The sequence below is a fragment of the Varroa jacobsoni genome, unplaced genomic scaffold (assembly GCF_002532875.2).
Source record: "Varroa jacobsoni isolate VJ856 unplaced genomic scaffold, vjacob_1.0 contig00888, whole genome shotgun sequence".
In the NCBI taxonomy this organism is placed as follows: Eukaryota; Metazoa; Arthropoda; class Arachnida; order Mesostigmata; family Varroidae; genus Varroa; species Varroa jacobsoni.
Window position 1 is genome coordinate 60,727 of NW_019214547.1, and position 12,646 is coordinate 73,372.

Consider the following 12,646-nt stretch of genomic DNA (forward strand, 5'->3'; position numbering starts at 1 on the left):
AGGAAGGGATCAATTTAGAAATAAGGATCACGATAAGGAATATAATAAGGACAAACTGACAATTCCTTTACCGGCTGACAGTTTGATCCGTTGTCGAATAGATGGAAGCACTTTCTCGTGCACCAAGACTCCATCTTGGCAGATTTCATCGGATCAACGCCTCTGCTTTGAAGCTAAAACTGTGTTGCGCTGAGGAGACAAATTGGAGCGGGGATAAGGTATGAAGTCCAGGATAAGCAAACTTACGCCCTCGGGTTTGGTTAGATGATACGTTGATTTCCCGCTTATAATGCAGAGGGCTAGAGATGGGGCGCTAAAGAGTGAACATGAAAGCCTTCAAATGCCCTGGCTTTTGGTTGACATGAACTCTGTATTCAAAATAGAAGATTTTTCACAGCTAGATTCTGTTTCTGCCTATATGAAATGAAAACAACATAATTTAATTACCGTGTTCTCCTGTGTTTGTCTGTTGTGCATTTCTTATCGAATATACGTTAACTTTTCTCTATAGATTAATATACAAGTGCCCGACCATTACATCTTTGTATAAACGGTGAACAGCCAGTACTGAGCAACACAGGTAGCGCACATCAGTAAAAGTCTAAAAAGTATTCATCTAAAAGCTTTAGGAAGTCGTATCGTAACATTAACTAAAGCTAACTTATAACTAAGCTAAGTTAGTTAATGTTACAAAAAGTGCATTACTGACGCTAACATAGGAACTTTACAGGACCTCGTTATAACGACAAGCCTTCAAATAACAATCGTGCTTCAGTTTGATTTACGAAAATACACGAGGGATATAATCCAAAGACGCAGAAATATTCTCTACGGATGTGTATTAATTTGCTTGCCTAGGGAGACCTTTTTGTCTCCTCGCTTTGAGCCGTTCAAGTCAACCAGGTGGGCTGAGTCTATGCGACAAAGCAATACAACTAAAAAAAAGGAACAAGTGTCCCTTGAGGATCCACATACGCGAATATTGTTTTAGATAAGCGCACAGAATATAGCAAGAACTGACGTTATGGTCTAATTTCAGGAGACCTTACATATATGGCTATATCAAATTGCTATGGGCCATCAATGGAAGCCTCGCTCGTATGCTGACCACCTTAAAGCCCCTTGTGTTTGAGCGTTATGTTTTCCTTACCATAAAATTCGTCTATCATTTACTCGTTCAACACGAAATTCAGTGACATTTTAACACTATCGTTCAACTCTATTTCTTTGCACATTGCTTGTTCTGCTATAATGCCCTTCATGGCTTGCGTCTCGTTCATCAGTCAGTTTCCTTATTTTCATCTGTCACTTTCCTGCAAACTTTATCTTTTGCCCCTACTTGCTATCCTAGCACCCGATTTGCCAATAATTCTTCTTCACGTATATCTTTCTCGCTAACCAACTTTGTGCCTGATGGGCTATTGTGCGCTGTTCGCTCTCATGAATATCCCGGTCATCCTGTTTTTACTTGTCTGTCTTCTAACACGGTAATGGCTAGATTAGAACACTGAGAATCTGAGAAAATTACTCAATTTTATCATAATATCGAGAAGAACGCAAGTACCTAAATAAGCTGTGTATGCTCTGTACTGCTTATGAGCTGTGTCGTCAAAAAAAAACAACCCGATCCGATAGCGATACGCATCAACCGCGTCGGAAAATCGTAGGTGATATTTGAGTTAATCCGAGAAGTTAACCGAGACGAAACATGCGCCTGTTCTAGGTAGATTCCGTCGTGTCAAATCCGTCACGGTAACTGAGGCCGCTGTAGGTCCAACTCGAATCAGTTTGCACGACGGACATGAATCAAACAGCACGTTAGAACTTGTAGAACGAATATCAATAGAGAAAAAATGGTTATTAGGGCTTTTGGCCTATCCAGGAGCAGATGATCATCTCAAAATTCTAAGCATAACAATCGTATATTCTGAAAATTAGTTTTTATCTCATATAATCGATTCCACATATATTTCTACATATACCAAGGAATGTATTCCTTGGTATATGTGGAAAATTTTAAATGACTGAATCAGTCGCCTATTGGATATAAGCAGACCAGCCTCAAATCATATCTGTAGATGTATTTTCTTTTAAACAGACAAATATGCGAGCCGAGATTTTGAAAAGGCGCGTTTCGTTAGAGTAAATCGGTTATTATCTAGATGGAAGAAGATGTTTGTCAGTGTCACATCGAGGAAAATGTTAGTTATGTTGCTTTGTCAGGCGGAGACTAACGAAACTAGAAAGACCTTCTACTCCTTCGTTGAGTTCTTCCACTGACTTCACCACAAGTCGGCGTAGCTTATCCTATGTGACATGAACCCCTTGAGAAGCACATCAAATAGCAGCACGATAAGATAAGCTCGCAATGAATGGCGACAACTTTTACCCTCAACGAAACGGGCGTGTTGTTAGTTTCGACTGAAATTGAACAGGGTAACGCGGACGAGCTTCCGTAAAGTTTATGCGAGCGTTGAAATCTCGAACGATAAGAATCGACCAGTCTAAGCTTAGTAATTATAGCCAAACCTTGGAATGAACCAAATTCGACTACTGCTTATTATTAACGAAACTTTTAAGTCTGTTTCTGTCCCGACTCTGTTCTAAAATATCCAGGCTATATGCCTGGAATTTCTAATAAAATATTAATGAAGGGGATAATTTATAGGATATTTAAAAACTCAATACAAATTATTGATATTTATCTAACGATTCTTGTTATTCTATTAGCATTGGATCTGCAATGCGAATTTTATCGCTTAGTGGCTGATGTCTACCTTATAAATGCGATATTTATATCCCTGACCCTCGATTTTCTGAAGAGACTCAGTAGCTCATTCTGTTTCAAAAATCTAATTCGTAATAAATAAGTGACTGCCCCTAGACGACACGGACATCAGCCGAACTATTTAACTGGTCTACGTCTATTATTTTAGAGGGGGTTTAAGTGAACGGATTAAGCTAAAGATATGCCCGATATTAACAACATTCATATAAAATCCCACCAGTGACTCGTAGCAGATCGAGCCCCGCATGTGCACATCTGCTGCCTGCAAAGTCCTCGAGCTATCGCAGTGGTAACGTGCTTGTCTACTAGGGTTAAGTGGGCGTAAAGGGAGTTGGGTTTGAAGCTGGGCGTATGCTCACTACGCTAAATCATCATTAAAATTTCTAATAATAATAATAGGAAGGGGCTATTGATATAAAAAGTCTACTTGGTCCTTTCAGACTGCTTGTATCAAGGCCACACAACGTTGTCGGTTAGTGCACGTAATGCAAGCCACTAACTTTTTTTCTTCAGCCAACCCAAGATTTGTGTGCATATAATGCACACATGCTTTAGAATACAAAATAGAATAGAGCAGACGCTTTAGTCGTTACTAGGCAGGCTTACGATGCGTAGTTTCGACCATTTACTTGACGAAGCATCGTTCAAGCTAGTGTCATTACTCGGTATACGCTCTTCGTTAACAAGATCTAGTTCTTTTCGGCAAAATCTCATTGGCATTGGAGAGATAACATAGCCATGCCTTTCAACAGTGGCGATTCCTCGTCGTCAGTTCGGAGACACGATGTGTCCGAATAGAGATATAGCTATGTAAATGACAAAAGCCAGCAGGAGCCGTGGAAAATGCTCCCGTAGGCAGGGGCTACTTGTGGACCACTGCACTGCCCGTGTGAAGATTCATGGAGCAGCTATCCGTATACGAATGTTGTAGTCTGCGCGCGAATCTGCTTGACTGCATGCTGTGGCTGAGCGTCTGACTATGCGTCAGATCCAGGCAGATGTGTGTGTTCCGTACATCATATGATAGGCGAGGATGGCCAGAAAAAACGGGCCCATAGCAAGAGGGACCCGGAGAGGGTGGGGAGGAAAATGTGGTGTCATATGGCGAGCGGGCGGCATAATTCTGCGTGAAAGCTGGCGCTGGTGACCATATGACCAAGAAGTGTGAGCTTCCTGCTTTTTTCTTATATGTTTGGTGGTCGCTTTATTCTTGCTGGCAGCTATTTGAGACCGACCCACCGAGTATCTGATAACCGACTACGAAGATCTAAATAGCGACGGTCAATAATAATACAAGGAACAGAAGATTTGCAAACATCTGTTAACAGCCAGAGTTCATACACGCTGGGAGCAATAACGCCATCGAAAGAAACGAAGAATCGTTTGGTGTACGACGAGAAGCTACCTATCTCGAACACTTCTATCGAACACTGATAAACGGGCATACCTCTTCATTTCGATAATCTTCACTGAATCAAACGCTTGCTTCTGTAATTTGTAATTTTTTTATTATACATCTGTAGAATATTAGTATCTAATTGTATAATTGTTGAGGAATTGCGCGTCTTGCTCCCTGTTGAATAGGAGATCACAATGGGTTGCCAGGACTTCCAATAGCTACGTTGTGTAACGTGCCGATTCTACCCCAGTCAGTTTTCCAGAACTCTCAAATAGTCCAGTGCAAACAAATGCAAAGACAACCCGAAATTGTCTTAATTAGCGGTGTAGAAAGTGGCACAACAATAGCACATGGTTTAACTACATTAGCCGGGTGTATCTCTGCAGCGAGTGAGGCGAGCCCAACTTGCTAGTTCTTACTTCATTCCTTCCGTAACTTATAGCGAATCGAGTTATTTTAGAAGAATCAAAGTTACTCGAAAGTAATTACTTGTCATGGGAAAACGCACGATGTCCGAATCGAACCTACCGTTCATTCTTTGTAGGGCCTTCGCGTTGTTGGCGATGGCCCTATCCGTTCAAGAGGGCGCTACCGTCGCCGAGGGAGGAGCTTCGAAACTCCACGCTTTCACAGTACTGTTCCATCAGCCAAAGGTAACGGTTCTCCCGTACTGGGGTCCCACTATGCGTCTTATTCGTAGTCGCTTGTCCCTCAAGCGTAACCCCACAATAGCTATTGGCTTAATCGTGGCTACACCAATCATTCATAGCTCTGAGTCTCTTTAATTTTTAGACTTCTTTAGCACTCTGGGCTAAATAATATAGAGTGCAGCATTACTTTTTTCGGATACATCAGACGTGACTGAGATGGACCGCTTCAAGGTCTAACGAAACATACGAGGTAAAGGACGAAGCATAGGGATAAGCGGTTAGCGACGGTTTCGGCTACTGCCGCAACTGCTAACGGTGCTGCACTGACAAGGTCATTGGAAACGTAAAGGTCAGCCCTCAAAATTGTTAAGATGGCCACCGAACATCGAGGAGACTGCCAGCAGGTTGTACCTCTGCAGGATGGCAATGGGCATGTTCGTCTGACCAAGAATCCTATTATCGTATCATCATCGGCTACTGGCAGAGTCAGATCGGCTTGCATCAGTTCAAAATCGACGCTTGCATTTCATCTTCTAGTGGCGCTTACTGTTACGGTGGTATGTGTCAATTTAGCAATGAACATCTTTCTAATACGTGTTCTACAACTTACGAGAACCGGCATGAGTTCAGTGAAGTTTTCGCCCTCTTCCGGGATCTGGCTAAGGGATCGTGCAGTCTTCGCAGATCTGCTCCGTACCACGCGCCTGTCTCACGTCAACTATAACAGGGTTTGTTTAAGAAACAGAACCATGTTATTATAAAGGTCCTTGATTGAATAAGTGCGATACTTTGGGGTGCGCTATTGCTTTGTTATCTTCATTAGTATGAATATTGTTATTCTCTAAGAATAGTGCCTTAACGTAATATGTCGGTTTTTCTAATATTCTTTTCGTGTTCCATTGTTGGATAATATTGAACTCGCGTAAATTCTGCTAAGCTCCGCTTATCGTACTTGCATGAATAGGATTACGTCCGTCCATTGGCATAAAGCGCTGGTGTAATTAGCCATGTAACCCTGCGATATACGCGAAGATGTCGTTTAGCACATAGGCATATAGCAAACTTAAACATATACCTTTCTAGTTGTGATTTTGTAATAGGCAGATACTGTAGAAAGGTCGCGTGACCGATCTCGCCATATGGACACGTAATTTTTTTTACGGCCGTATTTTTTCTATTTAGACATGTTTCACATTGATATATCTAAGGTTTGAACGAGCGATTTCGGCCGATTCTAACCGCGGCCCTAACCGGTATTGCGCCGACAATAAATGGATACTGAGCACAATTCGATCTTGGAGTTGGTACCGGGCAGTGCCAGACACGATAGGTATTCTTGGCTGCTTTGTGTTAGTTAAACGGTTTGACAACAAAACATAAATAAGGTAAAAATGATTTCTCAGTATATCGTATTTGATAATAGCAGGAACAACGACATGAAGGGCTTTTAATGTCCTCTGAAAAAGATGTCCATATCGAGTCTAACAATCGCGCCGGAAAGGTGAATTCCCTATCGATGTCAGCCGGAGGACTCGAAGTCCGTGGGGACGCGTTTGAGGTTTTTGGTTTGAGTCCAGGCAGAGGAGTGCTATTCCGCGCGGGTCAAGATGAAATTGTTATAGCAGCCAATGAAGTACCCGTATCCGCCCCGAACGGCTTCATCCTTCGAGGATCTTTACAGGCTAACACAGTGCGTGGTAGCCCTAGGTACGATCTGAGGTAGGTGGTGTTTTTCGCAAATTTTCAGATCGGAAGATCAGTTGACGCACAAACAGAGTAACCTCAAGTAAGATAGATATACCTGCATGTCTTTGATAGGCATCGGTTGATCGAAGGACTGATGGTTGTAACATCGAAGCACTAAGCGCTTCGTTGAGTACGGACTGTACATAAGCAGCTTTCCATGGTAGTTAACTATTTTATTTGTGTATTAGCAATCTAGGCCCGAAAGTTTCCTCTTTTCCAATGGGCTATTTTTAATTGACACAAATGTTCGACAGGTTTACTCCTAGCGAGGTGTTTGTACGGGACCTGCTGCAACGTCTGTGTTCTATTAATTAACAGGTTAGAATCTCCACTTAAAGAAGTGAACGTTCAGAGTGCGGGCGATGTTTTGGTCGAGTCAAAGACGGAACACATAAACGTTAAATCTGTAGATACGGTTAACATCATCTCGCAAGATGGCATGGTAAGCAAGAGTAGTTTGCGGGACAGTTCGACTGTCCTAGTGAGAAGATTGAATTGTTTGTCCTACAGTAACCTAATATTGTCAGCCCATCAACGTTTTCTGCACGGGCCGTTAGTATTCGATAAAAATTAGCCATATTCTGAACACACAACTAATATTGCGATCGACATCTTGCTGGAAAAGAGTATACACTTGTATATTGTATTTACTGTTATTTAAGACCAAAAGGCCTTATATCTTGCTAGTTATAGCAGAGAAAAGATAAAATAGAGATCTGATAAATGCTCAACCAGGGGACCATGTACGATATCTAAGTGGAAGTTCGGCGGTTAAGATCGAACTTGTGGTTGTTATTATTATGCAGTTCGCCATATTTTTTTTATTTAGCTTTTGCTTAGGGAATGTGACACCGAATGTTCCGACTGGTATGAAAATCTGTTCTGAACAACGTAGTATTTTTTCATTTCAGATCTCTCTGAGTAGTCACAAGCTGGAAATCAAGGATCTACCAATTGCCGCTATGCGGAGTGTACGAGTCAAAAGGAATGAACCAGAACAACTATTAGAAAATAATGTTGAAGGTTTATGCTCATTTACCGCTTTTTTCATTAACTAACTGTAATTTCCAAAAAAAATTTACCCGCTCAGTCCAACTCTCATACGAACGACTCGAGTAGTCCGGTGCTTAGTCTAAGTAACAGGGGTTCAAGTGTCGCTTTGTAGACGTTGAAAGCTGGCAAAAATTTGAGATTTATCATAGGTAATTTTCTACTCGTCTATGTTTATACGAGTCGTATGCACAGATCATATAAAGTGATTACCCCACAATCTATCGGAGTGTATTGAACACGCTGCGGCAGCCTGTGCGATTCACTATGTCATAAATATGTTTAGGTCAGAGAGAACTTCATGAAAAAGCCTAAGGGACAGAAATGTCGATACATAGATGCGAACGAACAGTTGGTTTTTCCAAATATGTGAAGATCTAAACCAAAAATTCATTGTTTTTTACATCTAACTAAAGTATTACTAGAAGGTTATATTTTCTTTAAATGATGACAGTTACTTAATTCTAGTGAACCTCCACTGCTAGAGGTTCATTATAACAAAACAATAGTCCCACCGTTAGCGATATGCAGGTGCCTAAATATAAGTCTAGCCATAAATTAAGATCACTTCAGGATGACAGTATTGAACAAGGTGTACATGTGTCGTTTTTAGCATTGCGTAATAGTTGCATTTTTAAATGCTAGACTAATATAACATGTTATATTTTGTGTTTATTTTTTACAGATTGGCAGACCGAAATTAGATCTCAGATGGGTCAAGATCCAATGCGGTTTGTGGACCGCAGCCACGATATGTCAACAGATTCAACACGAGACGACGAGGCAGAAAGCTTTGCTTTGTGCGCGTGCAAGAACGGGAAAATCTTTGTTGTTGGACCCGACGATGAGTGTCAAGCGAGTCCTGTATTTTGCAATGAGCCTACTGTCAACAGCAATAGTAACGAATGAGTAATTAGTTCAATAGCTAAGGCTGGTGATCACCTGTTTCTTTACAATACTGATGATAGGCAGGTACAGATCAGGACAAATCACACAGGCTACTATGACTTGCGATCGTTTCCATTAATCCATGATGTTTGGAATAAGGCACGGTGAGTGGTTGTACATTGGTTATTAATAAAAGATAGTAGTACTCCCGTTATGGTCTGACAGATCTCCTTAGAAAAGCGTAACGATGCAGGGAAAATGGATGAGTTCAACGGCGTGAACTTAGTCAGGACATTTAACAAAGAAGCTGTGTTGTAGGATACAAGAATGTTGTGAATCGATATAAAGTATCATTCCTCAATAATGAAGATGTACAGAAGGAGAGCCATTGAACAAGGACTCTGTTGGATAGTATAGATTCAGACGATAGCTAGAGATGGTCACTCATATGATGAAACTCCACGCATCCATCCGTGAGATGAATGTATTTTTACTAAGGTGCTTGTAAGCTTTGGCAGCAATGGCTTTATGGGCTGCGAACAGTATCACGTACATTCGTTGACGCTCACACTCGTTGTTTTCATTATTAGGTGGCCTTGAATGTTACAGTACTACGGCCAAAATAAGCCACGATGATAACCTATAACGGGAGAAATACGTTGGCCAAAGTGACATTTGCAAGATCAGAAAAACCCAATATAGAGTACGGTTCCGGGTAGCATTAGGGCCTGCTTAAACCTTCCCTCATGCAATAAAACAAACCTGTATTTTCACGCACATGTGTGTTCATTTATTTAAGGCGTTTTTTTTTTTTAATAATATGCATAATGGAAGCAATCAAAGAATTGTTGGTTTCTTTAGATTACTTAGCCAGTTTTACTGCAGACACGTAGGAATTATCATGCAACAACTTTTCTTTGTTTCTTTTTTCTGTCCCGAAGCTTTCTATTGGCTCAGTTTTAGCCAGTGCATAATACTGTCGTATAGCTCGCGAACATATTCCAAAGAATATATATAGCTAAGCAAACATGACGAACTAGATCATAGTTAACACATTAAAATGTAAGAGGACCGTAGATCTGCCATCATGCACAAGCCCCTCAAACATTAGTGTCTGTGACAACCGCTTCACGGCATTCCAGGTTATCGCTAGCCAGCATGAAGACCCACGGTCACCTCGAAGTCATATAACGGAACTTTCAAATGTACAAATTGTAAAAATAAATACCTATTTAGCTTAGAGGCGAGCGAGTATACAGCTCACAAGGAGAAGTATGTCAACTGGCATTCAGGAATTATCCTGAGCACAAAAAGCTAGGTAAGGAGGCAAACGTTCATCTAATGGTTACAATGGTCATCATGCATCTGCTGTTCTCTTCGTTTGAGACGAGTATCTTTCCGAAATATTGATTTTGGCTGGTCCCGTATTCGAGGATGAGCATTCAGCTGTCTTAGAAGTTAATTTGTTTATCTCTTCACCCAGCTGAAATATTAAACCCAATAACCCACTTGCTTGAACTTATCTTCATGCATATGCTAGCCCTGATTATGACGGCAGATTCTGTATCTGTGTGCCTTAATAACTAGTGAGCATTTTCTTATGAGATGTAGTCAAACAAGTAGGCTTATTTTTCTCAAAATTTATGATTACTATTTTTTAGAAATTATTTGGATTTTGATTCTCCATCTATTATTGGATAACACTCGGGAAATTGCCACAAATGTCCTCGTTGGCTTTCGTTGATTAGCTTGATTTTAAAAGAAATTGAAACTTTAGGTAGTGATGCTTAGCGTGATTGAGGGGGAACAATGAACTAAAATAACAATGCACGAATTCGTTACACAGCCAGTAAGACTTACTGGGACTAAGGCGTAACTTTTGCACCAGATGTTCCCTATTGGAAAGCCAATCATTGCCTGACCCTATGACATTGATATACAGCAGCTGGCTTTACGCCATCTGCCAGGCAGTTGTTCACGGAAAACAGAACAACATCTTCTTGGGAGTTGCTGTTAGCTACTGTCAACGCGATACGAAAAGAATTCTAATGTCATTGGCGAATTCAACCCCACCTGACACCGAGTGGGCTGCACTATACACGATGTACGACGGATCGGGGATCGGTATCGTACGAGCGGCTCCCGTACCGCGATCCCTCTGGGAGCCGTACTTCTTCAAGCAGCAGCAGCAGCAGCAGCAGCAGTGACGACGATAATCACATTTTCAGTATACGAAATTTCTTAAATTTATATAGGTACTTTTGCTGCCAATCAATTTTTGTCCAGATAAATTTCAACCGATACGATAATTTTCGACAGTTGTTTTTTTTTACAGGGAGTTGTTTTTTGTGTACGGGGTCTCATCATGGAATGATTTATATCAGCACCTAACCGCACAAAATCAAATTGGCATGTGGCTAGCCCCCTGTTCAGGGGATGCAAACCCTTAAAATAGAGTAATATCAACCCTGCTGCTATTTGTTTTAATGACTAACGGATGAGATGTATAATAGATAGCAGGGAATGCTGGCAAACCCACTCGTTACTTTGCCAAAGCAAATACTATACAGTGCGTAATTCCCCGCCAGTTCAGTATGGTAAACGTTGATTTTGTTTTCGATTTCTGGAACATCGAAGTTGATCTGCGTATACATATATACATGATAGGTATCATGCATTTCCACTGACGATATTATAGCTCTTTCAATTAAATCTATTTCATTGTAAACAGAATAGCCCATAAGTTAAAGGTGAAGGAATATTGGGTCTGGCATTATTCCTTATGGGCGCCTCTCAGTGTACGTATGAATATCGTTCGCAATAGTTAGTTGTTCAAAACAGGGAAAATACGTTATAGTACTGCATTTACTACGACGACAAAAATTAGGTATTTACGTGTTTGGGAAACAGATTCCTTTGCCCAAGTTTGGGCGTGCTCTTTCTCCAGACCGCCACAGTGGGGTGACGAATTGAGGCGTAAATTGTGCTCAATAAGACGGACCCTCTGTTCAGGGCCCGCCAAACACAAGATTTTCGCTTTGCCAATCGTGGGGTGGCATCTTGTATTGTGTTCGCTCAGTCCCCTTGTGACTGCCGATTGCAGTTTAATTCCCCCTGGGCCTGGGCCGGCAGGCGCGCCGTCGATGAGGTGGAAATAACGACCACGTTGCAACATTTGGTTACCCACTAATGCCCCGTGCCTTGGAACTGCATTTTGTGAGAAAGTCGTCGTTGTACAATCAAAAGGAAGTCATCGGTGGTGAGAAGAATGCTGACTACCTATACTGAGAGTTTTTCGTTGCTTGGTTCTCAGCTATATTCGTGTAACGTAAACAATTTAAATTTACAAAGCCAGCTTATAGAATTAGCTACTATCGTTTTTAGTAAGCAAACTTAAAAATACGCAAACACAAAAATAAGGTGTAGCTTTCATGCTCTTCCAGATCAGTCGTCTTACAAAATCGATGAAACTTAGCCGTAACGAGTTTCTTCTACCTATATCAATAACACACGATAACTTGATGGGCACCGTGAAGGGTTTGTGACGTCTTCGATCCCTTTCGCTAGCACAACCACCTAGTTGAATTTAGCAACGATTAAGCCAAGGAATTTCCTTATACCGAAACTAGAAATTTCTTCAGCGTCGGTCCACGAAATGATACCCATCTATTAGGCGTTATCTCGCCTCCGTTGAGCAAGCGATCTCTACGTTCCTGGGGGACTCCATAGGAGCGGGGATTGGAATCCAGCTGAACTTGAAGTCAGTAGAGTACAGTTTATCTCATTTGTTGTCGACAGACGACAACGGGAACAACTTTCGATACAGCGACGAAGTAGCGACAGGTCGAAATTGGCACAATTCCAATTTTCCTGGAATGTGCAACCTGCAGGCGCGACAAGAACGGCGCAAATCAAGTAACTGGCAACGTTACCACGTCTCGTCAGCTGCAACCTGGGTCTGTGGCCTACTATCAGGAACGCATCAGTCTTCTTAGTTTCGAAGAGTTATTGTCCTTATTTTTATTTTATCACAACCCAAGATGGCGGACACTCAAGGCATTTCCCAAAACAATCAACAAAAAAAAAAAAAAAACGGTTTATATTTACCAATTCGTGTGCAAGCTT

General features: G+C 41.4%; 1 protein-coding gene across 3 annotated transcripts; it reads left to right on the forward strand.

Annotated features, from left to right (window-relative positions):
* The first annotated feature begins 4,309 nt into the window (after nucleotides 1–4,309).
* Nucleotides 4,310–9,294, forward strand: LOC111271704 (zeta-sarcoglycan). 3 transcript variants are annotated; one of them, XR_002687043.2, is made up of 6 exons: nucleotides 4,310–5,565; nucleotides 6,261–6,556; nucleotides 6,902–7,025; nucleotides 7,495–7,606; nucleotides 8,319–8,685; nucleotides 9,112–9,294. XR_002687043.2 is itself a non-coding variant. In XM_022852658.2 (5 exons), exons 1-5 carry the CDS (start codon nucleotides 5,209–5,211, stop codon nucleotides 8,540–8,542), a joined length of 1,113 nt encoding a protein of 370 aa, XP_022708393.1. In that variant the 5' UTR covers nucleotides 4,310–5,208; the 3' UTR covers nucleotides 8,543–9,294. The 3 variants fall into 3 exon arrangements, 2 of the variants coding, with proteins under 2 accessions (XP_022708393.1, XP_022708394.1); XM_022852658.2 differs by having other exon boundaries at nucleotides 8,319–9,294; XM_022852659.2 differs by having other exon boundaries at nucleotides 6,264–6,556; nucleotides 8,319–9,294.
* The last annotated feature ends 3,352 nt before the right edge of the window (nucleotides 9,295–12,646 follow it).

Excerpts from the sequence above, each read along its gene's own strand:
- LOC111271704 (XM_022852658.2), top strand. The coding sequence starts at position 5,209 with ATGGCCACCGAACATCGAGGAGACTGCCAGCAGGTTGTACCTCTGCAG. Across the intron at positions 5,566-6,260 it reads CTCACGTCAACTATAACAGG|CAGGAACAACGACATGAAGG; the intron begins GTTTGTTTAAGA and ends ATTTGATAATAG. Across the intron at positions 7,026-7,494 it reads TCATCTCGCAAGATGGCATG|ATCTCTCTGAGTAGTCACAA; the intron begins GTAAGCAAGAGT and ends TTTTCATTTCAG.